The sequence below is a fragment of the Dendropsophus ebraccatus genome, chromosome 1 (genome assembly GCF_027789765.1).
Source record: "Dendropsophus ebraccatus isolate aDenEbr1 chromosome 1, aDenEbr1.pat, whole genome shotgun sequence".
Taxonomy (NCBI): domain Eukaryota; kingdom Metazoa; phylum Chordata; class Amphibia; order Anura; family Hylidae; genus Dendropsophus; species Dendropsophus ebraccatus.
In genome coordinates this window covers 200134466-200162348 of record NC_091454.1, presented here as the reverse complement: position 1 = coordinate 200162348, position 27883 = coordinate 200134466, and the positions used below count along the sequence as shown (strand labels likewise).

The window sequence follows — 27883 nt, the reverse complement described above, 5'->3', positions numbered from 1 at the left end:
CATACTGGCAACATTAGCACCCACCTGATCCTCACCCTGCCTCCCTACAAACTACAAACCCAGCATCCACTACAGCTGATACACCGTATACACCCCACATCCACTATAACTGATAGACTGTATACACTCAGCATCCACTATAGCTGATACCCAGCATACACCGAGCATCCACTATAACTGATAGACTGTATACACTCAGCATCCACTATAGCTGATACCCAGCATACACCGAGCATCCACTATAACTGATAGACTGTATACACTCAGCATCCACTATAGCTGATACCCAGCATACACCGAGCATCCACTATAGCAAATACACCCTATACGCCCAGCATCCACTACAGCTGATACACCGTATACACCCCACATCCACTATGGCAGATACACTGTATACACTCAGCATCCACTAAAGCTGATACACCGTATACACCCCACATCCACTATGGCAGATACACTGTATACACCGAGCATCCACTATAGCAGATACACTGTATACACTCAGCATCCACTAAAGCTGATACACCGTATACACCGAGCATCCACTATAGCAGATACACTGTATACACCTGTTGGTGAGGCCTGAGGACTGGAATGGAGAAGTACTGCTCTATAGCTGATACACAGTACCCTATATAGCTGATACACTGTATACACCTCCAGTATCCACTATAGCAGATACACTGTATATACCCCACATCGTCTATAGCATATACACTGTATACACCCAGCATCCTCCATAGCAGATACACTGTATACACCCAGTATCCTCCATAGCAGATACACTGTATACACCCAGCATCCTCCATAGCAGATACACTGTATACACCCAGCATCCTCTATATACACCCAGCATCCTCCATAGTAGATACACTGTATACACCCAGCATCCTCCATAGTAGATACACTGTATACACCCAGCATCCTCTATATACACCCAGCATCCTCCATAGTAGATACACTGTATACACCCAGCATCCTCCATAGTAGATACACTGTATACACCCAGCATCCTCCATAGTAGATACACTGTATACACCCAGCATCCTCCATAGCAGATACACTGTATACACCCAGTATCCTCCATAGCAGATACACTGTATACACCCAGCATCCTCCATAGCAGATACACTGTATACACCCAGCATCCTCTATATACACCCAGCATCCTCCATAGTAGATACACTGTATACACCCAGCATCCTCCATAGTAGATACACTGTATACACCCAGCATCCTCTATATACACCCAGCATCCTCCATAGTAGATACACTGTATACACCCAGCATCCTCCATAGTAGATACACTGTATACACCCAGCATCCTCCATAGTAGATACACTGTATACACCCAGCATCCTCTATATACACCCAGCATCCTCCATAGTAGATACACTGTATCCCCCTGCAGCCTCCATAGCAGATACACTGTATACACCCAGCATCCTCTATATACACCCAGCATCCTCCATAGTAGATACACTGTATACACCCAGCATCCTCTATATACACCCAGCATCCTCCATAGCAGATACACTGTATACACCCAGCATCCTCTATATACACCCAGCATCCTCCACAGCAGATACACTGTATACACCCAGCATCCTCCATAGCAGATACACTGTATACACCCAGCATACTCCATAGCAGATACACTGTATACACCCCACATCGTCTATAGCATGTACACTGTATACACCCAGCATCCTCTATATACACACAGCATCCTCCATAGCAGATACACTGTATACACCCAGCATCCTCCATAGCAGATACACTGTATACACTTCTAGCACACTGTATAGTATACAGTGTGTAGTGTATAGCATCCTCCATAGCAGATACACTGTATACACTTCTAGCACACTGTATAGTATACAGTGTGTAGTGTATAGCATCCTCCATAGCTGATACACAGTATCCCCCTCCACAATCCTCCATAGTAGATACACTGTATCCCCCTGCAGCCTCCATAGCAGGTACACACTGTATACACCCAGCATCCTCTATAGTAGCTGTATCCCCCCCAGTAGCTGTATCCCCCCGCAGTCTCCCATCACACGGCTGCAGGCTGGCATCCCCCCGGTGCCCGCCGCCAATCCCTGCCCTCCCACTCACCGTGATGCGAGGAATGTTCTTCTTGCCCTGGTAGGACATGCTGGCGGCTCTCCCCTCGGAGCAGGGCGGGGGGCTGACGGACACAGGACAGAGCTGCGGACGGAGGGCGCTGAGGAGGAGGAGGAGGATGAGGATGCGCTGCCCCCGGTCTCCCTATACCCTGGCTGCAATAAAGGACTTGCAGCAGGCGCCAATGCGCATGCGCAGCGCCACTCCCTGTCCTCATCCGAGGCAGCAGCTCCTGGGCCTCCCCGATTGGCTGTTGTGGCTGCCGCTATGCAAATGAGGAGCCTGGAGAATGGGAGGGGCCGCGGCGAAGGATGCAACCACTGCAATGCAGTGGGACTGAGATTGATACACTGCAATCCAGTAATACAGAGCGGTCTCCATGGTAACGTGTCATCCAGTGCCAGGCTGGGGTAATACAGTGCTGTCTCCATGGTAACGTGTGAACCAGCGCTATTACAGTGCGATATCCATAGTAACGTGTGATCCAGCGCTATTACAGTGCGATATCCATAGTAACGTGTGATCCAGCGCTATTACAGTGCGATATCCATAGTAACGTGTGATCCAGCGCTATTACAGTGCGATATCCATAGTAACGTGATCCAGCGCTATTACAGTGCGATATCCATAGTAACGTGTGATCCAGCGCTATTACAGTGCGATATCCATAGTAACGTGTGATCCAGCGCTATTACAGTGCGATATCCATAGTAACGTGTGATCCAGCGCTATTACAGTGCGATATCCATAGTAACGTGTGATCCAGCGCTATTACAGTGCGATATCCATAGTAACATGTGATCCAGCGCTATTACAGTGCCATATCCATAGTAACATGTGATCCAGAGCTATTACAGTGCCATATCCATAGTAACGTGCGATCCAGCGCTATTACAGTGCGATATCCATAGTAACATGTGATCCAGAGCTATTACAGTGCCATATCCATAGTAACATGTGATCCAGAGCTATTACAGTGCGATATCCATAGTAACGTGTGATCCAGCGCTATTACAGTGCGATATCCATAGTAACGTGTGATCCAGCGCTATTACAGTGCCATATCCATAGTAACATGTGATCCAGAGCTATTACAGTGCGATATCCATAGTAACATGTGATCCAGAGCTATTACAGTGCGATATCCATAGTAACGTGTGATCCAGCGCTATTACAGTGCGATATCCATAGTAACGTGTGATCCAGCGCTATTACAGTGCTATCTATATCAGCGCTTCTCAAACTTTTTCTACTGGAGCCTCACCCAACAGACTAAGGCAATGCCGGGGCCTCACCAGACTGACCAAGAGGATGCCTGGGCCTCACCATCTGTGGTCAAAGTCCATTTAAAAGCTGAAAATAATGCTAGGACTACCTTTCACCCATCTCACAAGCTCTATATACTAATAAAGCAAGTACAAAAAAGTTAATATTGTTGCTAAAATTTATACTTTTGCAAACAGCAAAAGGACTGTGCAGATCGTAGTAACTTTTGTGAAAACTGGCTCCCCAGCTGGGCCTCACCAACAACTAGGGGGCGCCTCACTGGTGAGAAGCACTGATCTAAATAATGGTGTCATCCATGACCGGCTCTGCTATAACAGTGTGACACAGTGACCGCTCTGCTATAACAGTGTGACACAGTGATGGGCTCTGCTATAACAGTGTGACACAGTGACCGCTCTGCTATAACAGTGTGACACAGTGACCGCTCTGCTATAACAGTGTGACACAGTGACCGCTCTGCTATAACAGTGTGACGCAGTGACCGCTCTGCTATACCAGTGTGACACAGTGACCGCTCTGCTATAACAGTGTGACGCAGTGACCGCTCTGCTATAACAGTGTGACACAGTGACCGCTCTGCTATAACAGTGTGACACAGTGACCGCTCTGCTATAACAGTGTGACGCAGTGACCGCTCTGCTATAACAGTGTGACACAGTGACCGCTCTGCTATAACAGTGTGACACAGTGACCGCTCTGCTATACCAGTATGACACAGTGACCGCTCTGCTATAACAGTGTGACACAGTGACCGCTCTGCTATAACAGTGTGACACAGTGACCGCTCTGCTATAACAGTGTGACACAGTGACCGGCTCTGCTATAACAGTGTGACACAGTGATGGGCTCTGCTATAACAGTGTGACACAGTGACCGCTCTGCTATAACAGTGTGACACAGTGACCGCTCTGCTATAACAGTGTGACGCAGTGACCGCTCTGCTATAACAGTGTGACGCAGTGACCGCTCTGCTATAACAGTGTGACACAGTGACCGCTCTGCTATAACAGTGTGACACAGTGACCGCTCTGCTATAACAGTGTGACACAGTGACCGCTCTGCTATACCAGTATGACACAGTGACCGCTCTGCTATAACAGTGTGACACAGTGACCGCTCTGCTATAACAGTCTGACACAGTGACCGCTCTGCTATAACAGTCTGACACAGTGACCGCTCTGCTATAACAGTGTGACACAGTGATGGGCTCTGCTATAACAGTGTGACACAGTGACCGCTCTGCTATAACAGTGTGACGCAGTGACCGCTCTGCTATAACAGTGTGACGCAGTGACCGCTCTGCTATAACAGTGTGACACAGTGACCGCTCTGCTATAACAGTGTGACGCAGTGACCGCTCTGCTATAACAGTGTGACACAGTGACCGCTCTGCTATAACAGTGTGACACAGTGACCGCTCTGCTATAACAGTGTGACACAGTGACCGCTCTGCTATAACAGTGTGACACAGTGACCGCTCTGCTATAACAGTGTGACGCAGTGACCGCTCTGCTATAACAGTGTGACACAGTGACCGCTCTGCTATAACAGTGTAATACAGTGACCGCTCTGCTATAACAGTGTGACACAGTGACCCCTCTGCTATAACAGTGTGACGCAGTGACCGACTCTGCTATAACAGTGTGACACAGTGACCGCTCTGCTATAACAGTGTGACGCAGTGACCGCTCTGCTATAACAGTATGACACAGTGACCGCTCTGCTATAACAGTGTGACACAGTGATGGGCTCTGCTATAACAGTGTGACACAGTGACCGCTCTGCTATAACAGTGTGACGCAGTGACCGCTCTGCTATACCAGTGTGACACAGTGACCGCTCTGCTATAACAGTGTGACGCAGTGACCGCTCTGCTATAACAGTGTGACACAGTGACCGCTCTGCTATAACAGTGTGACACAGTGACCGCTCTGCTATAACAGTGTGACACAGTGACCGCTCTGCTATAACAGTGTGACGCAGTGACCGCTCTGCTATAACAGTGTGACGCAGTGACCGCTCTGCTATAACAGTGTGACACAGTGACCGCTCTGCTATACCAGTATGACACAGTGACCGCTCTGCTATAACAGTGTGACACAGTGACCGCTCTGCTATAACAGTGTGACACAGTGACCGCTCTGCTATAACAGTCTGACACAGTGACCGCTCTGCTATAACAGTGTGACACAGTGATGGGCTCTGCTATAACAGTGTGACACAGTGACCGCTCTGCTATAACAGTGTGACACAGTGACCGCTCTCCTATAACAGTGTGACACAGTGACCGCTCTGCTATAACAGTGTGACGCAGTGACCGGCTCTGCTATAACAGTGTAACACAGTGACCGCTCTGCTATAACAGTGTGACACAGTGACCGCTCTGCTATAACAGTGTGACACAGTGACCGCTCTGCTATAACAGTGTGACACAGTGACCGCTCTGCTATAACAGTGTGACGCAGTGACCGCTCTGCTATAACAGTGTGACACAGTGACCGCTCTGCTATAACAGTGTAATACAGTGACCGCTCTGCTATAACAGTGTGACACAGTGACCCCTCTGCTATAACAGTGTGACGCAGTGACCGACTCTGCTATAACAGTGTGACACAGTGACCGCTCTGCTATAACAGTGTGACGCAGTGACCGCTCTGCTATAACAGTGTGACACAGTGATGGGCTCTGCTATAACAGTGTGACGCAGTGACCGCTCTGCTATACCAGTGTGACACAGTGACCGCTCTGCTATACCAGTATGACACAGTGACCGCTCTGCTATAACAGTGTGACACAGTGACCGCTCTGCTATAACAGTGTGACACAGTGACCGCTCTGCTATAACAGTGTGACACAGTGACCGCTCTGCTATAACAGTGTGACACAGTGACCGCTCTGCTATAACAGTGTGACGCAGTGACCGCTCTGCTATAACAGTGTGACACAGTGATGGGCTCTGCTATAACAGTGTGACACAGTGATGGGCTCTGCTATAACAGTGTGACGCAGTGACCGCTCTGCTATAACAGTGTGACACAGTGACCGCTCTGCTATAACAGTGTGACACAGTGACCGACTCTGCTATAACAGTGTGACGCAGTGACCGCTCTGCTATAACAGTGTGACGCAGTGACCGCTCTGCTATAACAGTGTGACGCAGTGACCGCTCTGCTATAACAGTGTGACGCAGTGACCGCTCTGCTATAACAGTGTGACGCAGTGACCGCTCTGCTATAACAGTGTGACACAGTGACCGCTCTGCTATAACAGTGTGACACAGTGACCGCTCTGCTATAACAGTGTGACACAGTGACCGCTCTGCTATAACAGTGTGACACAGTGACCGCTCTGCTATAACAGTATGACACAGTGACCGCTCTGCTATAACAGTGTGACACAGTGACCGCTCTGCTATAACAGTGTGACGCAGTGACCGCTCTGCTATAACTGTGTGACGCAGTGACCGACTCTGCTATAACAGTGTGACACAGTGACCGCTCTGCTATAACAGTGTGACACAGTGACCGCTCTGCTATACCAGTATGACACAGTGACCGCTCTGCTATAACAGTGTGACACAGTGACCGCTCTGCTATAACAGTGTGACACAGTGACCGACTCTGCTATAACAGTGTGACACAGTGACCGCTCTGCTATAACAGTGTGACACAGTGACCGACTCTGCTATAACAGTGTGACACAGTGACCGCTCTGCTATAACAGTGTAACGCAATGACCGCTCTGCTATAACAGTGTGACACAGTGACCGCTCTGCTATAACAGTGTGACACAGTGACCGCTCTGCTATAACAGTATGACACAGTGACCGCTCTGCTATAACAGTGTGACACAGTGACCGCTCTGCTATAACAATGTGACGCAGTGACCGCTCTGTTATAACAGTGTGACACAGTGATGGGCTCTGCTATACCAGTATGACACAGTGACCGCTCTGCTATAACAGTGTGACACAGTGACCGCTCTGCTATACCAGTATGACACAGTGACCGCTCTGCTATAACAGTGTAATACAGAGACCGCTCTGCTATAACAGTATGACACAGTGACCGCTCTGCTATAACAGTGTGACACAGTGACCGACTCTGCTATAACAGTATGACACAGTGACCGCTCTGCTATAACAGTGTGACACAGTGACCGGCTCTGCTATAACAGTGTGACACAGTGACCGGCTCTGCTATAACAGTGTGACACAGTGACCGGCTCTGCTATAACAGTGTGACACAGTGACCGGCTCTGCTATAACAGTGTAATACAGTGACCGCTCTGCTATAACAGTGTGACACAGTGACCGCTCTGCTATAACAGTGTGACACAGTGACCGCTCTGCTATAACAGTGTGACACAGTGACCGGCTCTGCTATAACAGTGTAATACAGTGACCGGCTCTGCTATAACAGTGTAATACAGTGACCGCTCTGCTATAACAGTGTGACGCAGTGACCGCTCTGCTATAACAGTGTGACGCAGTGACCGCTCTGCTATAACAGTGTGACGCAGTGACCGCTCTGCTATAACAGTGTGACACAGTGATGGGCTCTGCTATAACAGTGTGACACAGTGATGGGCTCTGCTATAACAGTGTGACACAGTGATGGGCTCTGCTATAACAGTGTGACACAGTGATGGGCTCTGCTATAACAGTGTGACACAGTGACCGCTCTGCTATAACAGTGTGACACAGTGACCAGCTCTGCTATAACAGTGTGACACAGTGACCGGCTCTGCTATAACAGTGTGACACAGTGACCGCTCTGCTATAACAGTGTGACACAGTGACCGCTCTGCTATAACAGTGTGACGCAGTGACCGCTCTGCTATAACAGTGTGACGCAGTGACCGCTCTGCTATAACAGTGTGACACAGTGACCGCTCTGCTATAAAAGTGTGACACAGTGATGGGCTCTGCTATAACAGTGTGACACAGTGACCGCTCTGCTATAACAGTGTGACACAGTGACCGCTCTGCTATAACAGTGTGACACAGTGACCGCTCTGCTATAACAGTATGACACAGTGACCGCTCTGCTATAACAGTGTGACACAGTGACCGCTCTGCTATAACAGTGTGACACAGTGACCGCTCTGCTATAACAGTGTGACACAGTGACCGCTCTGCTATAACAGTATGACACAGTGACCGCTCTGCTATAACAGTGTGACACAGTGACCGGCTCTGCTATAACAGTGTGACACAGTGACCGCTCTGCTATAACAGTGTGACACAGTGACCGCTCTGCTATAACAGTGTGACACAGTGACCGCTCTGCTATAACAGTGTGACACAGTGACCGCTCTGCTATAACAGTGTGACACAGTGACCGGCTCTGCTATAACAGTGTAATACAGTGACCGGCTCTGCTATAACAGTGTAATACAGTGACCGCTCTGCTATAACAGTGTGACACAGTGACCGGCTCTGCTATAACAGTGTGACACAGTGACCGCTCTGCTATAACAGTGTGACACAGTGACCGGCTCTGCTATAACAGTGTAATACAGTGACCGGCTCTGCTATAACAGTGCAATACAGTGACCGCTCTGCTATAACAGTGTGACACAGTGACCGCTCTGCTATAACAGTGTAATACAGTGACCGCTCTGCTATAACAGTGTGACACAGTGACCGCTCTGCTATAACAGTATGACGCAGTGATGGGCTCTGCTATAACAGTGTGACACAGATTCCGTGTCCTAGTGTAATGGTGACACCCAGTGAGGAGCGTACATCTTGCACTGTGACATCTGCTGATTAATCCAGGCTCTTGATGGTCAGTGTGATCTAGTCCCAGGGTTTGGTGTCACATACAGGGCTGTGATATTATATACTATTGCAGTGTAGTCCAGTGAGATCTTACAGTCAGTGCCAGCCCTTATTATGTAACGTCTACGTGACGGCGCCTCTCACTAGGCAATGACAGCGGCATCAGATGTAGATGAGTCTGTGCTATCCAGTGCTGGGCTCTGACTATACACTTCTGTTCATTGTGATAGTCGTCATCCGCAGATCTCCTCCAAGGCTGGAGACAGATCATTGGCTGCAGTCACATCATTCACATTGCTGTAAATGGGGCATTCCTGAGTTAGGGCCCTATTCCACCGGACGATTATCGTTCAGATTATCGTTAAATTGTTTGAATCTAAACGATAATCCTTCGGCTGAAATGCAGTTAACGATTAACGACCAAACGAGAACTCGTTGATCGCTTTATAAGACCTGGACCTATTTTTATCGTTGCTCGTTCGCAAAACGTTCGCAATTCGTTCGCATGGAATAAGACATCGTTCGGTCGTTCGCAGTAGATACGAACGCAATAGCGAAGAAAAAAAAATTGCAAATATGATCATAAGTAATGATTATCGTTCCATGGAAATGAGTGAACGGTTTCAGGTCTTTTGCAATAGCGGTCGTTTGAAATCGTTAACGTTTATGCGAACGATAATCGTCCGGTGGAATAGGGCCCTTATACAGAACAGGATCAGGGAGTCGAGTCTCTCTTATGCTGCGTTTACACGGAACAATTATCGCGCGAATTCGCACAATAACGATCAATTTCGCCGATAATCGTACGTGTAAACGCTGCGAGCGATCAAACAACGAACGAGAAATCATTCTTTTTGATCTTACATGTTCTAAAATCGTCGTTCACAAAAACTTCGCAGATTGTTCCTTGAAAACAGTTGTTCGCCAATTTAACCAATGGGTACGATATATCACTGACCGTTATGAAAAAAAATCGTTACTCCGACATAGTTAATCCTACGATCGGGCCAATTATCGTTTTGTGTAAATACAGCATTCCCAAATCCAATAAGTATTAACACCTATAGGCCCATAGTAGGATCCATAGTGTGGCCATGGGGCGAAGCAATAGGTGAGCCATGTTTTATAACTTTGCCTGCTAAAACCCCACAACAAGGTTACAAACCGTTGACTTCTAGTATTGGAGAATCACAGGACAGCAGTATATCCGCAATTTTACCTTTATTAAGACAGATGTATAATGCATCTAAGCTCAGGACTGGAGTCTTTGTCAGATACATAGCCAGCAACTGGCAAAACATACTGTAAAGGACGTGGGGCTTAAAGTTTACTGCTAAAAGTATGTGCAGTGTCCCAGTACTCCCATCACAGCTACGTTATGTATAAGGATGTCGTGTGGCTGAGGAATATTTTGCCCCGCATCTTAAATTTTGTTTGGGTATAGTATGGTCAGCAGTCTGAGGTGCTCCGGCAGTTTTCCAGGCCACTCGCCCCCCTGAAGTGGTTAAAATTCCTCTTGTGGCTGTCCACTCCGTCTTTCCCCCCCACCAATCAGAGACGGCGCCCACATGGTCTTCTGTCTGGTAAAAGCAAGCCAAGGCCACGCCTGACGTCAGCACTGGTGGAAGTTCCTCTGGCCTCCAGTAGTAGCATGACAAGCGGTGGGCAATAACAGGGGCGGGTATACACAAGGCATGCTGGGAAATGTAGTTTTCTGCCTGGCACTATCTTGAATATAGTGACGGATCTCCAGAAGTTTAGAACAGATGAACTGAGCCACCGAGAACTGTGCGAGATGTGTCAGAAAACTCAGGGAGGATTAGTGAGTATCACCAGTAAAGTTTGAAGTTTTTTGTTTTTTTTTAGGAGGGAATGAGCAGTATACCCCTTTAATATCACTGCTGTGTCCTAACAGTCAGTAGACACATGTATGAAAGTAAGATGCTTTGGTCACATGATTCTCTCAACCAATGACAATAGTCCTGTTAACCTGTGAACTCGGAAAGGTGTGGATCAAAAACACCTGCTAGCTAGATTATTTAGCTATTAAAAGGGTTGTCCGGTGAAAAATGATAATGAATGTCACTGTCGCTTAATTTTTTTATTTTTTTTTTGCAGAAATAAGTGGTGCAGGCGATTTTAAGGAATTTTGTAATTGGGTTTATTAGCCAAAAAAATGCATTTTTATCATGAAAAAGCAGTTTGAAGCTCTCCCCCGTCTTCATGGTTCTCTTATGGAGAGGGGAGGGGTGGAGGGAGATGAGGCACCAAAACAGGACAACAAAGAGTTAATTTACAGCTACATCACCGGGCTATCTCCTCTGAAGTCAGCACTGACCTCTCTGACCTCTGAATACCGACTTTCACACAGGTCCCGCTGTGTAACCCTTTGTTCTCTGCTGGCAACTAATCTCCCTCCTCCCCCCTCCCCTCTCCATAGGTTAGAAAGGGCACGACTGATGTAAACAAAACGCGATTTCCTGATAATGAGATGAGAGAGAGGAGGGGAGGGGGAGGACCTGGGGAAAGTCTTTTTTAATGCAGATAATGGCAGATTTGCCTAATAAACCCAATTACAAAGTTTCCTAAAATCGCCTGGACTATTGATTTCTGGGGGGGGGACGGGACTGACAGTGACACTTTAAGCATGCTGCTGTGAACCACCCCTTTAAGATAAAGTTTTCTCAGTATCCAGTGTAACAGCACAGACAGGGAGAGACAAGCAAATAGGGAGAGAATTCTAAGCCTCCTGACATTGCCAACTAGTGACCAACTATTCTTACTTTTTTGGACAGAGCTGTAGATTTCAGTGGCTAAACTACCACAGTAGCAGCCGTAGAGCCTGCTATAGGGCCCTAACACATCAAGGGGCCCGGCGGCATGGTCAGCCTGAGTGAGGGCCCGACACTAGTCCTGACACTAGGTAACCAGGGGGGAAGGGTGTGTACAGAAGCTGGGCCCACACCCACCCACAAGGGGCGCAGCATCAAAGGAAAAATTGCTATGGGGCCCGGCCATTTCTAGTTACACCCCTGGTAGATTTTATTGTGCCTAAATTTCTAAGTATGAATTTCTCATTGTGTAACAAGTACTACAGTAATAACATGGTGATTTGGGTTTCTGCCAGCTTAAATGACATGCAAAGCATAGATATTAATAGCTTTATGAAACTTATATAACTGTCAGAATAAGATAAGGATGTGGTTATTGTGGCAAATTATGTGACGTTTTGAAATTTACCAATTGGAGTGATATTTGGATGGGTTACATGTATGAATAAAGGTTCTAGACCACCCTCAAGTGGGATTCTGGGATTGCTAGTGCACTAATGGGCTAGTGGCGCTAGTGCCATTCCTCCGTCAATGTCATTGACTGGCTATAGGGGCTACCTGAGGGGTAACGGGCTGTGATACCTGTATTTGCCTTATAACACGGTATGATTTTTTGCACAAGAACTGTACAGTAAAGTTAATGGTCATATAACAGTAACACTAACTAACACTAGTGTCAGAAGTTATCTGCCTGCACTCAGCTAGCCCTGCACTATACCATCTTAGTCTGACCATTATACAGTATATGTATAGGAATGCAATATAAAATGTATAAATGCAGCTAAAAAAGGATTGATCTCTGCCCCCCGTGCAGGTCCCACTGGATTTATCTAAAAAGTTTAGAAAAACAGTTTACAAATATATATATATATATTTATAAATAGAAATTTGTGGTATGCAGTGCACAGGGCTTAATGTTAGATGGTGCCCTGCATGGGTGTAGCTATATGTCCCTATTCCACGGGCCGACTGAGAGGAGCAACTACACGCGGCAGCAGCGAGCAGGTGAGTGCGGGAGTGACCATGGGGAGCTGCGGGGGGGCTGCCCGGGTGATCGCTAGATTGTCCGGGCAGCCCATAGAGGATAGTGGTGGTCTGCTGCCACCGCTCCTATTCCACGGTACAACGGCGGCAGATCGCTGCTATCACAGTCTCTTGTTTTTCAACATGTTTGAAAAACAAACGACTGCAACGATCAGCCGACATGAAAGCCTTCTATTCCACGGGGCTATTATCGGCCGATATCGTTCCATGGAATAGGGCCTATAGGGGATACAGAGGGTTCACAAGCACCTGGGCCCTGGAGCCTGAGGTGGCCCATAAAGTCTCTTGTCCCCATATGAGGAGGCTGGTAGTATAAATGAAGCATTATAATGGAAGGGCCCTCTGACAGATTATACACTGGGGGCACCGGCTTCAAATGACACCTTCTGCATACACACTTGATGGTTGCTGGAACAATAAAGTGTCCTTGTCAGTCTAAAAAACTATTGCTATGTCCTAGACAACTAAAGCTTTGACTGTCCAGGGATGATTGGCGTTTTATTTTTACAACAACCGGAGGGCCACAAGTTTGACACGTGTGCCCTAATCTCTCCCTGAGTGTCCTCCTCCCAGCACACCAAAATCTCCTCAAATCAACTGGTGTCAGAAAGTTATACAGATTTGTAAATGACTTCTATTTAAAAATCTAAAGCCTTCCAGTACTTATCAGCTGCTGTATGTCCTGCAGGAAGTGGTGTATGATTTCCAGTCTGATACAGCACTCTCTGCTGCCTCCTCTGTCCATGTCAGGAACTGTCCAGATCAGTAGCAAGTCCTCACAGAAAACCTCTCCTGCTCTAAACAGTTCCTGTCTCGGACAGGGGTGGAGCAGACTGGAAAGAATTCACCACTCCCTACAGGACATACAGCAGCTGATAAATACTGGAAGGCTTCAGATTTTTAAATAGAAGTCACTTACAAATCTGTATAACTTCCTGACACCAGTTGAGTTGAAGAGATTTTTTTTTTCTGCATTAACCCTTTAAATAAAAACCGAGTGCGGGTATAGGTAACTCCTGCTCTGATAACCACTCCCTCTATGAGATAACAGGACACAGCAATTCCCTGTGACTCTGTCAGCAGAACACGGTGCCATTTGTATTATTGTCTTCTGCTGACAGGTCGATAGAAATCAGATCAGCTGCAGAATAGATGTAGATCTCACTTCCCTGATCTAATACCTCTCTATTTAGCCATCAGTATGCTCGGCCCCAATTACACAGCTAATAGCCAGAGACTGCAAGGCAAGCAATAGGATTATGGGAGTCACTATGATTTATTACCTCCCATTTACCAGAAAGCCTATCTGTGAGCACTGGGGAGGCCTGGTGATGGATACGCATAATGGACAGGAATTACATAATGTGGAAAACGCTAGCTCTATGAGGACATATATCATTTACATACTTTTATGTCGTTTATGGGAGTGACGGAAACAGCCGAGCCTCCTACAACTCCAATAAATTACAATGGGAGAGCCGACTGCGTGCAAGATCCCCTCTCAGCTTCATCCACCCCACTCTGAAGTGCCAAACAGACCCCTATTACCCCAATATACACTATAGGGGAGATTTATGAAGAAGGGGCGTACACCAGGAAGAAGGCACAGATTAGGCCCTTCTCCCTGGCGGACGCCTGCCGTATTCTCCACTTAAGAGCCTGCATCCACCGCAGTAAAACCCACTGGAGTCTTCTTAGGTAGTTCTGGTATAACTTATACCAGGGGTAGGGAACCATGGCTCTCCAGCTGTTGCCAAACTGCAACTCCCATCATGCATGGCTTTGGCTGTCCAGGCATGATGGGAGTTGGAGTTTTTCAACAACTGGAGAGCCAAGGTTCACTACCCCGGACCTTGGTGTATGTTTTGGATTTGTGTAATATGAACCCCGACCAGAGGTTATTGCACAACGCATTATAGTGTTGTGGTAACCCTTTCTATCCCGTATGCCAGTCACCCAGGGTAAGTTGGCCACTCTAAATCCAGCAAAAGAGCCCAGGATCATCACACTTCTCCCACCATGTTTCTCAGACTGAAGAACCATCCTTTCACCTAATCCATGACGTATAGAGATGAGCGAAGTTGAAGCACACTCGCGTTCATCGAGGGTACGCCATTTGATTGCTGAAGAAGTTGGATGCAGCCCTAGGGAGTCCTGGAAAACATGGATTCAGCCTATAGCTTATGGCCTATGATTGTATCCATGTTTTCCATGTAGCCTGAGGGTTGCATCCAACATCTTTAGCCGCCGGTAATCAAAGATTGGACAAACCCAACCATGATCAAGGTTTGCTCATCTCTAATGACGTATGAAAACTCTTAGTGATGTAAGATGACAAATTTAGATTCACCAGCCCTTCTCCCACTCTTCAGTAGTCCAATGGTGCTCGGCCCAGGCAAGTCATTTTGTAATCCTAGCAGTGGCTTCCTTGCTGATACCCGACCTGTCAAAGTCTTCTCTTCACAGCTGACATGGAAGCTTGCTTTTTCTTTGCACAGCACAAAATCTTCAGGCAAAGATTAAAGTGTCTCTGTACCCACAATCGGACCCCTGCAAACCACTTGTACCATCAGATAGCTGCTTTTAATCCAAGATCTGTCCTGGGGTCCGTTCAGCAGGGGATGCAGTTGCGTATCTGCTGTGTATACGGTGTGTGGGTTTGTACCCTAAGGGTACAAACACACACACACCGTATATGCAGCAGATCTGCAGCAGATTTGATGCTGTGTTCAGTTTTAAGGGTGCCTTCACACGTACCTTATCGCTGCGTATTTATCGCTGCGTATTTATCGCTGCGAGTTTCTCGCACATAAATCCACAGTGATACTGATTGCTATAAAGTCAGTGTATGTGTATTCTCGCTACGTGTTTGGTGCAATTTTAGATGCGCGTTTGGTGCGATTTTTACACGCAGCTACTTTCATGCGATTTTCTGTGCGAGTTTTAGGCAGCGAGTCTGTACGTGTGAACAGACCCTTAAAAGCAGCAAACACAAACACATTGTCCACTCTTGAAAGCTTCTGATCTTCCTGTGAGAGTTTACTCCAGTTTCCATTTGATGATATAGGAAATTGTACTGACTGCCACCTTGGCTTTCCTGGCAATTTCTCTGTAGGACAGACCCACCCCTCTAAGTGTTATAATTGTCTGTCATGTTTTTAATCATTTTCCTGTTCTTTCATTATGATAACAATGTGCTCTGTACTGAAGAGACAGACTACCCAAATCCTTCCCTAGAGGGTGTTAGGCACTGGTTATATGGGATCACTGGTTATACAGAGTCACTGGTTATATAGAATGACTAGTTATACAGGGTCACTGGTTATATGGGATCACTGGTTATACAGAGTCACTGGTTATATAAAATGACTAGTTATACAGGGTCACTGGTTATACAGAGTCACTGATTATACTGGATAACTGGTTATACGGGATCACTGGTTATACAGAGTCACTAGTTATAAAGGGTTTCTGGTTATACAGAGTCACTGGTTATACAGAGTCACTGGTTATACAGGGTAACAGGTTATACAGAGTCACTGGTTATATAGAGTCACTGGTTATACAGGGTAACAGGTTATACAGGGTCACTGCTTATACAGAGTCACTGGTTATACAGGGTAACAGATTATACAGGGTCACTGCTTATACAGAGTCACTGGTTATACAGGGTAACAGGTTATACAGGGTCACTGCTTATACAGAGTCACTGGTTATACAGAATCACTGGTTACACAGGATCACTGATTATACGGGATCACTGGTTATACAGAGTCACTGGTTATACGGGATCACTGGTTATACAGAGTCACTGGTAATACAGAATCACTGGTTATACGGGATCACTGGTTATAGAGTCACTGGTAATACAGAATCACTGGTTATACGGTATCACTGATTATACAGGATTACTGGTTATACAGGGTCACTGGTTATACAGAATCACTTGTTATACAGAATCACTGGTTATACGGGATCACTGGTTATACAGAATCACTGGTTATACGGGATCACTGGTTATACGCGATCACTGGTTATATAGAGTCACTGGTTATACAGGTTCACTGGTTATACTGGGTCACTGGTTATACAGAGTCACTGGTAATACAGGTTGGTCACATGACGCAATGACGACACCGACATCTGTCCAGCCGTCCCACTCCTGTGGCTATAGGTGTCACCACTGCCCGGGGCTGTTGCTACATCTTCTCAAAGCAGCGCCTGGGCTCCTGCACTGAAGAGAGGGGTGACCAGCGTGACCTATAGCTGCAGGAGCGGGACGGCTGGATAGATGAGAGCAGGTACATATGGAGCCTGCTGTCATCTGGAACATCCTAATCCATAAAGGTAAATAATCCTTATGATTGGGCTGATATGGTTCCCTGCTGCACAGCATAGCTCTGCAGCTCACCGAGTCTACCAGCAGCAGCTTTACATGTGGGAAACAGATGTTTTATTAGGCCGGGAGAGGGGCGGCAACTAGTCATCTGGGTGGGGAGCTGCCTGTGACTAGTCACAGCTCTATGCCTGTCAGTGTGCTTTGTGGGGACGACCACGTAATGGCCTCTCTGCACGTCAATCATCTCCGCAAAGTGCAGAGTCAGTCTAGTGTCACCCCCCCCCCCCCCCATCAGTGCACAGACTAGCGTTACCATCACCCTTGGTCAGTCTGCAGTCTAGTGTAACCAGAGTGTCACCAATCATTACTGATCTTAAGGGGTATACAGCGTGTTAACAGTTATTACTGATCTCGAGGAGTATACAGTGTATTAATGATTACTGACTTGTTGGAGTATACAGCATGTTACTGATTATCATTGATCTTTAGGAGTATACAGCATGTTACTGGTTATTACAGACTGGTTGGAGTATACAGTGCGATACCAGTTATCATTGATCTCTAGGAGTATACAGTACACAGCGTGTTACTGGTTATCACTGATCTCCAGGAGTATACAGTATACAGCATATTACTGGTTATTATTGATGGCTGGGTGCATACAGCATGTTACTAGTTATCACTGATCTCTAGGGGTATACAGTATACAGTATATTACTGGTTATTATTGATGGCTGTAACATGCTGTATGCACCCAGCCATCAATAATAACCAGTAATATGCTGTATACTGTATACTCCTGGAGATCAGTGATAACCAGTAACACGCTGTGTACTGTATACTCCTAGAGATCAATGATAACTGGTATCGCACTGTATACTCCAACCAGTCTGTAATAACCAGTAACATGCTGTATACTCCTAAAGATCAATGATAATCAGTAACATGCTGTATACTCCAACAAGTCAGTAATCATTAATACACTGTATACTCCTCGAGATCAGTAATAACTGTTAACACGCTGTATACCCCTTAAGATCAGTAATGATTGGTGACACTCTGGTTACACTAGACTGCAGACTGACCAAGGGTGATGGTAACGCTAGTCTGTGCACTGATGGGGGGGGTGACACTAGACTGACTCTGCACTTTGCGGAGATGATTGACGTGCAAAGAGGCCATTACGTGGTCGTCCCCACAAAGCACACTGACAGGCATAGAGCTGTGACTAGTCACAGGCAGCTCCCCACCCAGATGACTAGTTGCCGCCCCTCTCCCGGCCTAATAAAACATCTGTTTCCCACATGTAAAGCTGCTGCTGGTAGACTCGGTGAGCTGCAGAGCTATGCTGTGCAGCAGGGAACCATATCAGCACAATCGTGAGGATTATTTACCTTTATGGATTAGGATGTTCCAGATGACAGCAGGCTCCATATGTACCTGCTCTCATCTATCCAGCCGTCCCGCTCCTGCAGCTATAGGTCACGCTGGTCACCCCTCTCTTCAGTGCAGGAGCCCAGGCGCTGCTTTGAGAAGATGTAGCAACAGCCCCGGGCAGTGGTGACACCTATAGCCACAGGAGTGGGACGGCTGGACAGATGTCGGTGTCGTCATTGCGTCATGTGACCAACCTGCGAAACCCAGAAAACCGTCCTGAATTCTCAATAGAAGCCTATTATGGATAATAAGGGCAAAGTAGTGCAAGCTAATCACCTAAATATAAAGCTAAAAGTCCCAACCTTGATGGATACATATGTGGTGTCCCACTACTAGTGTTCTCTTATGCACCTGTCTTAAAGTTCGCACTCAGGTTAAGTGGTGCATGAAGTGTATGGTTTCCCCACTAGGTGTCACTGTTGTTTATATGTATTGTTCCTGTTGCACAACTGAGGAAGTTAATTGGTTAAGTATTTTGTACCATGTGTTCGATGCTGACCACTCACAGGTGCTCTCTCTTCTCTGTCCTGTCCTCTTCTGCCTCTCTCTACACACACAGCCCTGTAGGTGGAGTTAGCTCAGTGTGAAAGGAAGTAAGGCAGTTCAGACTAGGTATCCAGTGTGGCGGATGCAGGAAAGACTAGCTCTCACACAGAGTTCTTCTAAGGCAACTACATTTACTATGCAGTGCTAAACTAACAGTAGGGGAGAGCAGCCACCCAGGACCACCCTAGCCCACACCAGGAACCCATCAAAAAGGACAGACTGCTAAAACAATAGGAGCTGATCCCAGTAGGACAAAGCTAAGGGTATATAAAAGGTCTAAGTATCCTACTGCGCAGTGCAGGTAACTGTAAAATCTCGGGCACCTAGCTACACCCAGATAACCGACAACTGGGGCTCGTGCTACCCACCTGGGATTGGTTTTACGATACCAGGGGGCAGAAGGCGGTCAGACATTGTCTAAATGTGAGTACAAGTCTCACTTCACTAGTTCCGGCAAAGTACAAGGCCTATATTGGGCAAGGGCTCCTCTGGCAAACGCCTCTCCTCTTCTCTCTACCTCTATAAAACACTACTACTACTTCTACTCAAGCTTCTACTCTCTCCAAGCACCTACCTCAAGCACTCAAGTCAGCACACAAGTCTGTTGTCAAGATAATTACTGTCTATAGAGCGTGTACTGTTATCTCGCCAAAGTTCTACAGTAAAGTGTTATATTTTTTCTATCAAGCGCACGGTACTCTGTCTATCTCTGTTTGCACCTGCACCGATACACACACCACCATACACCTTGGGTTATTTTTACCCTCTTCTGTGGGTGGTGGTACCCATATCCCAGGTGGGTCAGTTACCACTCCACACTGCCGTGACAAGAGCCCAAGGGACCCACAACTAACCCGGAAGTTTACCGACCATTTGGGGACAAAAAACGGCCATATACAAAGCAAGTACCAACCTCACACCTGTGTGCTGGACTAGCACTGGCTTCACGACAACTAGCATCACTGGCTGAGTAGTAGGGAGGTCACCACATATACATTTCAAAGATGTTTTCTGTTATCAGCCACTATCACAGTCTGACCTTCATAGGTATCCAGAACTGACCTGACTGACCCCATGTTTGGCCTGTAAGTCCATACTGAGAAGGTTTCCATAAAAGTCCCAAACTTGCCGCACACATACAACATTCACTTCCATTGTTCTCTGTTATCAGCCATCACTACAGTCTGTCCTTAATAGGTATCTAAGACCCTGAACTATCTGACCCCAAATTTGGTACGCAGGTTTATTAAAGGTCCCGACCTTGCTGGACTTAAACACTTGTTAACTGTTCTCTGTTATCAGCCATTATCACAGCCTCTAACTGCATCAAAACACTTGTGTTCACTCACTGTAGTTCTCTGTTATCAGCCATTATCCCTGTTTTATTATCACAGACTGAGCAGCTGTATATACCAACCAATCAGATTACTACTTTTATTTTCAAAGGGCATTGAGAATATGGAAGTTGGATGCTAGGGGTTACTGCTCACAAAGTCATATGACTTCACCTCCTGAGTTTTACTATAAGGTAAATAAACATAATCAAATTCAGACAAACCAGGAAGCCTCCTTTCAAAAACAGTGCCACACCTCCTTTCAGGCTGTATTTGCTATTGCAGCTCAGTTTAGGAGAAGACAACTACATTTATTGTATATGTATATATATATATAGTATATATATATATATATATATATATATATATATATATATATATATACAGTGGTACCTTGGTTTAAGAGTAACTTGGATTAAGAGCGTTTTGCAAGAAGAGCTCACAGTTTTTCACAATTTTAACTTGAGCATTGCTTTGGTTTAAAAGCTCCCTGTACTAGGTTGGAAGGGGAGCGGGGGAGGGAGGTTATCTAGCCATAGCTGTAACCCCTTTCTCCCTGGTCAGAAAATGCTGCTATACTGTGCTCTCTCTCTATACCCTGCTCATTCCTTCCTGCAGTCTTTGTCATCCCTTGTGTCTCCCATCCTGTCCATTCCTGCTATAATGTGCCTGCACTCACACTCAGCTATACACACTGCTGCTATAATATGCCTGCACTTACACTCAGCCATTCCCACTGCTGTATAGATAAGTTTCTGTCACTGTCCTCCTGCACAGCTATGTGATTCTCACTTCCTGATTGGTCCATGTTGAACACAATCCCCTCCCCATTGCTGTCATGTGATCGCACAGACCTCTGACAGCAGCCCTGCTTCTCTATTCTAGCCTGTTGTACTACGCTACTGCATTATGGGGATCTCCACCTCCATCCTGTATCTACAAACTGCTGCTGTTATTTTTTAGGTTTATGCACTTACTATACATTATACTCCACATGCTGATTGCTATACTGTACAGTAACTTATAATATCACATATTCAGCTGTTTATAAATGTTTGTTTCATCTGTCCTGCATATTATTCAGAATTTTAAAAAAAATCATTGGTTTGGGGGTTTGGAAATCCATGGTAAGTCCATCCCATGTGACTCTCCCCCTGAGGTGTTCCTGCCATAGCTCAGTGCTTGAACCATCCCGCGTGTCTACAAGTTCTGTGCACAGGTTCTATTCAGTTCATATAGGGCTCGTGTATGGAACTCGCTGACGCATGGGATGGTTCCTCTGCAACCTTCACTTCCATCATCAGCGGCGTCTATCTGGGGAAGTTTCAGATGCTGAGCCATGACGGTTACACTGGAAGGTTTAGGGTGCCTTCACACGTACCGTATCGCTGCGTTTTTGGTGCGTTTTTTTACATGCGCGTTTTGATTTTCACATGATTTTCATATGAAAATCAAAACTCGCATGTAAAAATCGCACCAAAAACGCAGCGATAAAAACGCATCAATAAAAACGCATCGATAAAAACGCAGCGTTACGTGTGCGTGTGAAGCTACCCTTAAAGAGTTTTCCACTGATATTTCTGTGCAATTTACAGACCATTGTCCTGTAGAGATGGGCCAGCGACCAGCCAACGAACTGGAAAATACTTGTCGGCTCATAGCATCTGTTGTGTGGCCAATAAAATCATTCATATCGGCTACACATCGCGCCATGTAAACAAGGTTGAATTTTAAAGGGGACCTCTAGGTAGAGGTTAAAAAAAAATTAACTTCTGCAGAAGCATTTAACATTACTTACCTATCCATCCCAGTTTTGAAACTACTAAAAATCCATTTGTTTTGGGGGTTTTTGTTCTGTATTGTGTTTCTGTACTTCCTGGTTGAGCAGTTCCCAGAATGCAGTACTGGTTCCAGAGTGCAATGCTTTTCCTCAGCTGTATTCTCTACCTGTAACACCACACAGCTCGCTGTATTCTCTACATGTAACGGCACACAGTACTGTATTCTCTACCTGTAACACCACACAGCAAGCTGTATTCTCTACCTGTAACACCACACAGCACACTGTATTCTCTACCTGTAACACCACACAGCGCACTGTATTCTCTACCTGTAACACCACACAGCACACTGTATTCTCTATCTGTAACACCACACAGCACGCTGTATTCTCTACCTGTAACACCACACAGCACTGTATTCTCTACCTGTAACCACACAGCACGCTGTATTCTCTACCTGTAACACCACACAGCACACTGTATTCTCTACCTGTAACACCACACAGCAAGCTGTATTCTCTACCTGTAACACCACACAGCACGCTGTATTCTCTACCTGTAACACCACACAGCACGCTGTATTCTCTACCTGTAACACCACACAGCACACTGTATTCTCTACCTGTAACACCACACAGCGCACTGTATTCTCTACCTGTAACACCACACAGCACACTGTATTCTCTACCTGTAACACCACACAGCACGCTGTATTCTCTACCTGTAACACCACACAGAACATTGTATTCTCTACCTGTAACACCACACAGCACGCTGTATTCTCTACCTGTAACACCACACAGCACGCTGTATTCTCTACCTGTAACACCACACAGCGCACTGTATTCTCTACCTGTAACACCACACAGCACACTGTATTCTCTACCTGTAACACCACACAGCACACTGGTACTACCTGTAACACCACACAGCACTCTGTATTCTCTACCTGTAACACCACACAGCACGCTGTATTCTCTACCTGTAACACCAAACAGCACATTGTATTCTCTACCTGTAACACCACACAGCACGCTGTATTCTCTACCTGTAACACCAAACAGCACATTGTATTCTCTACCTGTAACATCTCACAGCACACGCTGTATTCTCTACCTGTAACACCACACAGCGCCCTGTATTCTCTACCTGTAACACCACACAGCAGGCTGTATTCTCTACCTGTAACACCACACAGCACACTGTACTCTCTACCTGTAACACCACACAGCACGCTGTATTCTCTACCTGTAACACCACCATGAAACTCCAACATGTGTGAACACAGTACTAATATTACTGCACACTTCTGCACAATCAGTGCAACACCTGCTTCTGACCGATCCTGTATACTGAGACCAATTTTGCCAATAATACCAGTATACAAGGGGGAAATATTACCGCCACACCACAACCACTACCATCACCACCATATTTTTACTGACCAAATCCAGTATACTAAGACCAATAAAACACAGTACCGGATAACAAGTAACAAATATTACCACCACATACTGACTAACACCGCCACATACTGACTAACCCCAAGGCTGCTACTGAATAAGATCCACTGTACACAGATCACTATCACATCATACAGTCATATAGAGGTAGACGCAGCTACACACAGGTTGTATACACCCTATAAATTACAGTGCAATTATATCAGGTGACTCACAGGGGACGTCTTCTCTGATCTGAGTTCTTCCCTTTTCATTTTCTTCTTCTCCATCTGCCCTGGGCCGTTATGAGAACTTCTCCGAGCCACGAATCCACAGAATCTGCCAGACAGACATATTAGGCTCCTCACACTGGCACCATCCTCATCTCTTTACACACTGCACATTTGTAATGGCCCCTTTACACCCTCATTTAGTGGGTAGCTCTGACTCTATGTGACCCCCCTTATAGTATATATAGATGGCCCCCACTGCATGTTCCCCCCCTTATAGATGGCCCCCTCTCCCCCCCCCCTTATAGATGGCCCCCCTCTCCTTATAGATGCCCCCCTCTCCCCTTATAGATGGCCCCTTCCCCCCCTTGAAGATGGCACCCTCTTCTCCCCCCCCTTATAGATGCCCCCCTCTCCCCCCTTATAGATGGCCCCTTCCCCCCCCTTGAAGATGGCATCCTCTTCTCCCCCCCTTATAGATGCCCCCGTCTCCCCCATTATAGATGACCCCCTCTTCCCCCCTTATAGATGCCCCCCTCTCCTATCCATTATAGATGCCCCCCTCTCCCCCATGCTAAGCAGAATTAAAATAAAAAAAACACACAAACTAACCTAACAATCTGCTCCCCCGGCGATTCTCTCCTTCTTCAGGCTCGTCCAGGCCCCCGGCTGCTGCGCGGCCAGGGGTGTCCCGTCCTATCCCCGGCAGCGCCGTGCCTCCGTGAACTCCCTATGCGCCGGGGCTGGGACTTCCGGCACAGGAAGCGTCTCTGATGTGTGCTTCCTGTGCCGGAAATCAGGGCCCCAGGCGGCACAGGGAGTTCACTGATGAGCGGCGCTGCCGGGGATAGGACGGGACACCCCTGGCCGTGCATCAGCCGGGGGCCCGGACGAGCCTGCTCTTGTGACCGCAAGCAAAACAATGCTTGCGGTCACGAGTGATTTATGGGGGGAGCAGTGCAGTGTCAAGGGGTGGCCCTCGCGGGCCCCCCCTCGTGGCAGGCCGGGTGGCAGCGGCGACCGCTGCGACCCTGGTAGCTACGCCACTGGATAGACACATCTATATAACTTTTCATGTAATTTTAATAGAAAACAAGTTTTCCTTATGTGGAATTCCCCTTTAAAGTTACGTGAATAATTAAGCGTCCAGCCACACAATGTAAGGCTTGAAGGACTTAAAGGGGTACTCTAGTAAGATAGATAGACAGATAGATAAATAAATAGATAGATAGATAGATAGATAGATAGGAGATAGATAGATAGATAGATAGATAGATAGATATGAGATAGATAGATAGATAGATAGATAGATATGAGATAGATAGATGATAGATAGATATTTTTTTTTTTAAATCAACTGGTGTCAGAAAGTTACACAGATTTGTAATTTACTTCTATTAAAAAATCTCCAGTCCTCCAGTACTTATCAGCTGCTGTATCTCCTGCATTACATGGTGTATTCTTTCCAGTCTGACACAGTGCTCTCTGCTGCCACCTCTGTCCATGACAGGAACTGTTGAGAGCATAGAAAACCTCTCCTCTCCAGACTGGAAAGAATACACCACACTTCCTGCGGGACATACAGCAGCTGATAAGTACTGGAAGGGTTGAGATTTTTAATAGAAGTAAATTACAAATCTCTGGGACTTTCTTTTATTGGAGTACCCTTTTAAAGTGAATCTGTCAGAAGCAATTCACGTCCCAACCGCTGACACTGTTGAATGCAGTTATGTCAATGTGACACCTGGTACCTTTCATATACCCAGCTGTGCTTCCAGAATGTAGAAAAATGCTTGTATTCTCCAGTGAAGAGTGTCAGAGAGTCTTTCCCAAAATATATAGAGCATATTTACAGAAATGGCTGTGTACCCTTATGGCGGACCACCCAACAGTCACTACTCTCATATGGCATGTCAATAAAGGTAGTGTACACGTGGAAACCCCCTTTAATATTCAGTATACTAAAATTGCCAGTCATCCTCACTCTGTTCCCCTTCCTATTCCTGCCTCCAGTTTTTCGATCGGCTTTTAAAGGTGAGAAATATCCAAAAGAGAAAACTTAATAAAGAACCGTACACGTCCAAAACTTATATCAAACTTTCTCCTAAAACTGTGTCAGTCCTATATACTTCCCAAAACGCCCATTCCACCATTATGTCAGTCTTTACTGCATCTCTATTGGGATCGGGATATGGTTTAGCCCATAAATGAGAGTTTACATTCTGTCCATATAAATTACACTCTTTTCTTGCATTTTTTCTAATATTCTATCGGTGTCAGTCTTCACTGCAACTCCGGAATTCTATTCAGGGTTAATAGAGCTCAATGTCCTATACAGACATGGAAGGGTTGGGGGCTATGTAGAACTATATGCATATCCTTTCCAAGGGCCTGCACTTACCTCTAGGCTCAATGATCTAGATGTAATGTATCATAGTCTATAGACCTCCCACCTGTCAAAAAGTTTGTGTTTGGAGGTCTTCAGATCACAACCAATGAACATGATATATAAGAGGACTTATATGTATATTATGTACTATGGGTTCAGTAACAATGGCAAAGATCCTGGTGACTATATACCAGACATATGCCACCGCCACCACATCTGCAGTAAATCTGAATCCACCTATAGGGTGGAGTCCACATGGATAGCTGGAGCCTAAGTGCAGAATACAGCATTGCAACAGGGAGGCAGTGGCTGGAGCCCATACAGGTGGAGAGAAGGGGCCACAGTGTGAAGCACACAAAGGGCACTGAGGTTCATGTATAAGAGGGGGAGGGAACCTTGGCTCTCCAGCTGATGCAAAACTACAACTCCCATCATGCCTGGACAGCCTTCGGCTGTCCAGGCATGATGAGAGTTGTAGTTTTGCAACAGCTGGAGAGCCAAGGTTAGTGTATAACATCAAGGCAATCAATTAACTTTCAATGCATAGCATTCTGCAGCAAGGGAATGGTTAATGCCCTACCTTGGCCTCTGTCTTACCCCCACCAGCCACCACCTCCTCCTCCTCTTGTGCATTGACATAGGTCATCACCCACCTTGTCATTGAGGTATTGAAGAGCTTCTTTGCCATAAGAACACTTGATCTCAATCTTCCTCCCTGGCTCTGAAGGGGTTACATCCCTCTGCTGATCAATGACTCTGCCAGACCCTCGACAGGCAGATAGGGAGTCAAAATTGATGGTCTTGTTCTCAGAAGAGCCCTCCACAGGGCAGAACATCCCACAGAATTTCTGCCTTGGCTTGGGACTTCCAGATCCCATGTTCTTGAAGAAGGCTGGGACCTCCTCCCCTTCATTCTGGCGACCACCTTGTTGCCTCTTGTCAGCCATCCTGAGCCCCCCACCACCCCTAGGGATGGACCAGTTATTACAGAAAGATTAAAAAAAATGGGGGGAAATAGGGGAGTCTGAAGGGGGAGGACTGAGATGAGGTGGGAGGAGGAGAAGGCACTGCAGGTTAGGAGCAGACAAAAGAAAGGACTACTCCTCACACCATGCTGGAGAGTTGTGCTGAACAATCTGCTGGGATCCTCCTCAGCTCTCAAGTGCACAGCCTGCTCCTCAACTTAGCAGAATTAGGAAGCAGGGAGGGAAGGAGGAAGAGTGGGGGTGGGGGTGGGGGTTCTGCAGCAGAAAGCTCCACAGCTCCGGAAGTGATGAGGAGGACCAGCAAATGGATTAGCAGGGAGCT

General features: G+C 46.5%; 1 protein-coding gene across 2 annotated transcripts in view; it reads right to left on the bottom strand.

Annotated features, from left to right (window-relative positions):
- The window catches only part of DPYSL2 (dihydropyrimidinase like 2), a 64143-nt gene extending 36473 nt beyond the window's left edge, over positions 1–27670 (bottom strand). The window contains exon 1 of one of the 2 annotated variants that reach the window (XM_069944341.1): positions 27229–27670. In XM_069944341.1, the coding sequence (XP_069800442.1) occupies positions 27229–27522 (294 nt within the window). In that variant the 5' untranslated portion in view covers positions 27523–27670. Of the gene's footprint in view, positions 1–2121; positions 2427–27228 lie in introns of those variants that run through there. The other variant, XM_069944342.1, reaches the window with a different exon arrangement.
- Between the last annotated feature and the right edge of the window lie 213 nt (positions 27671–27883).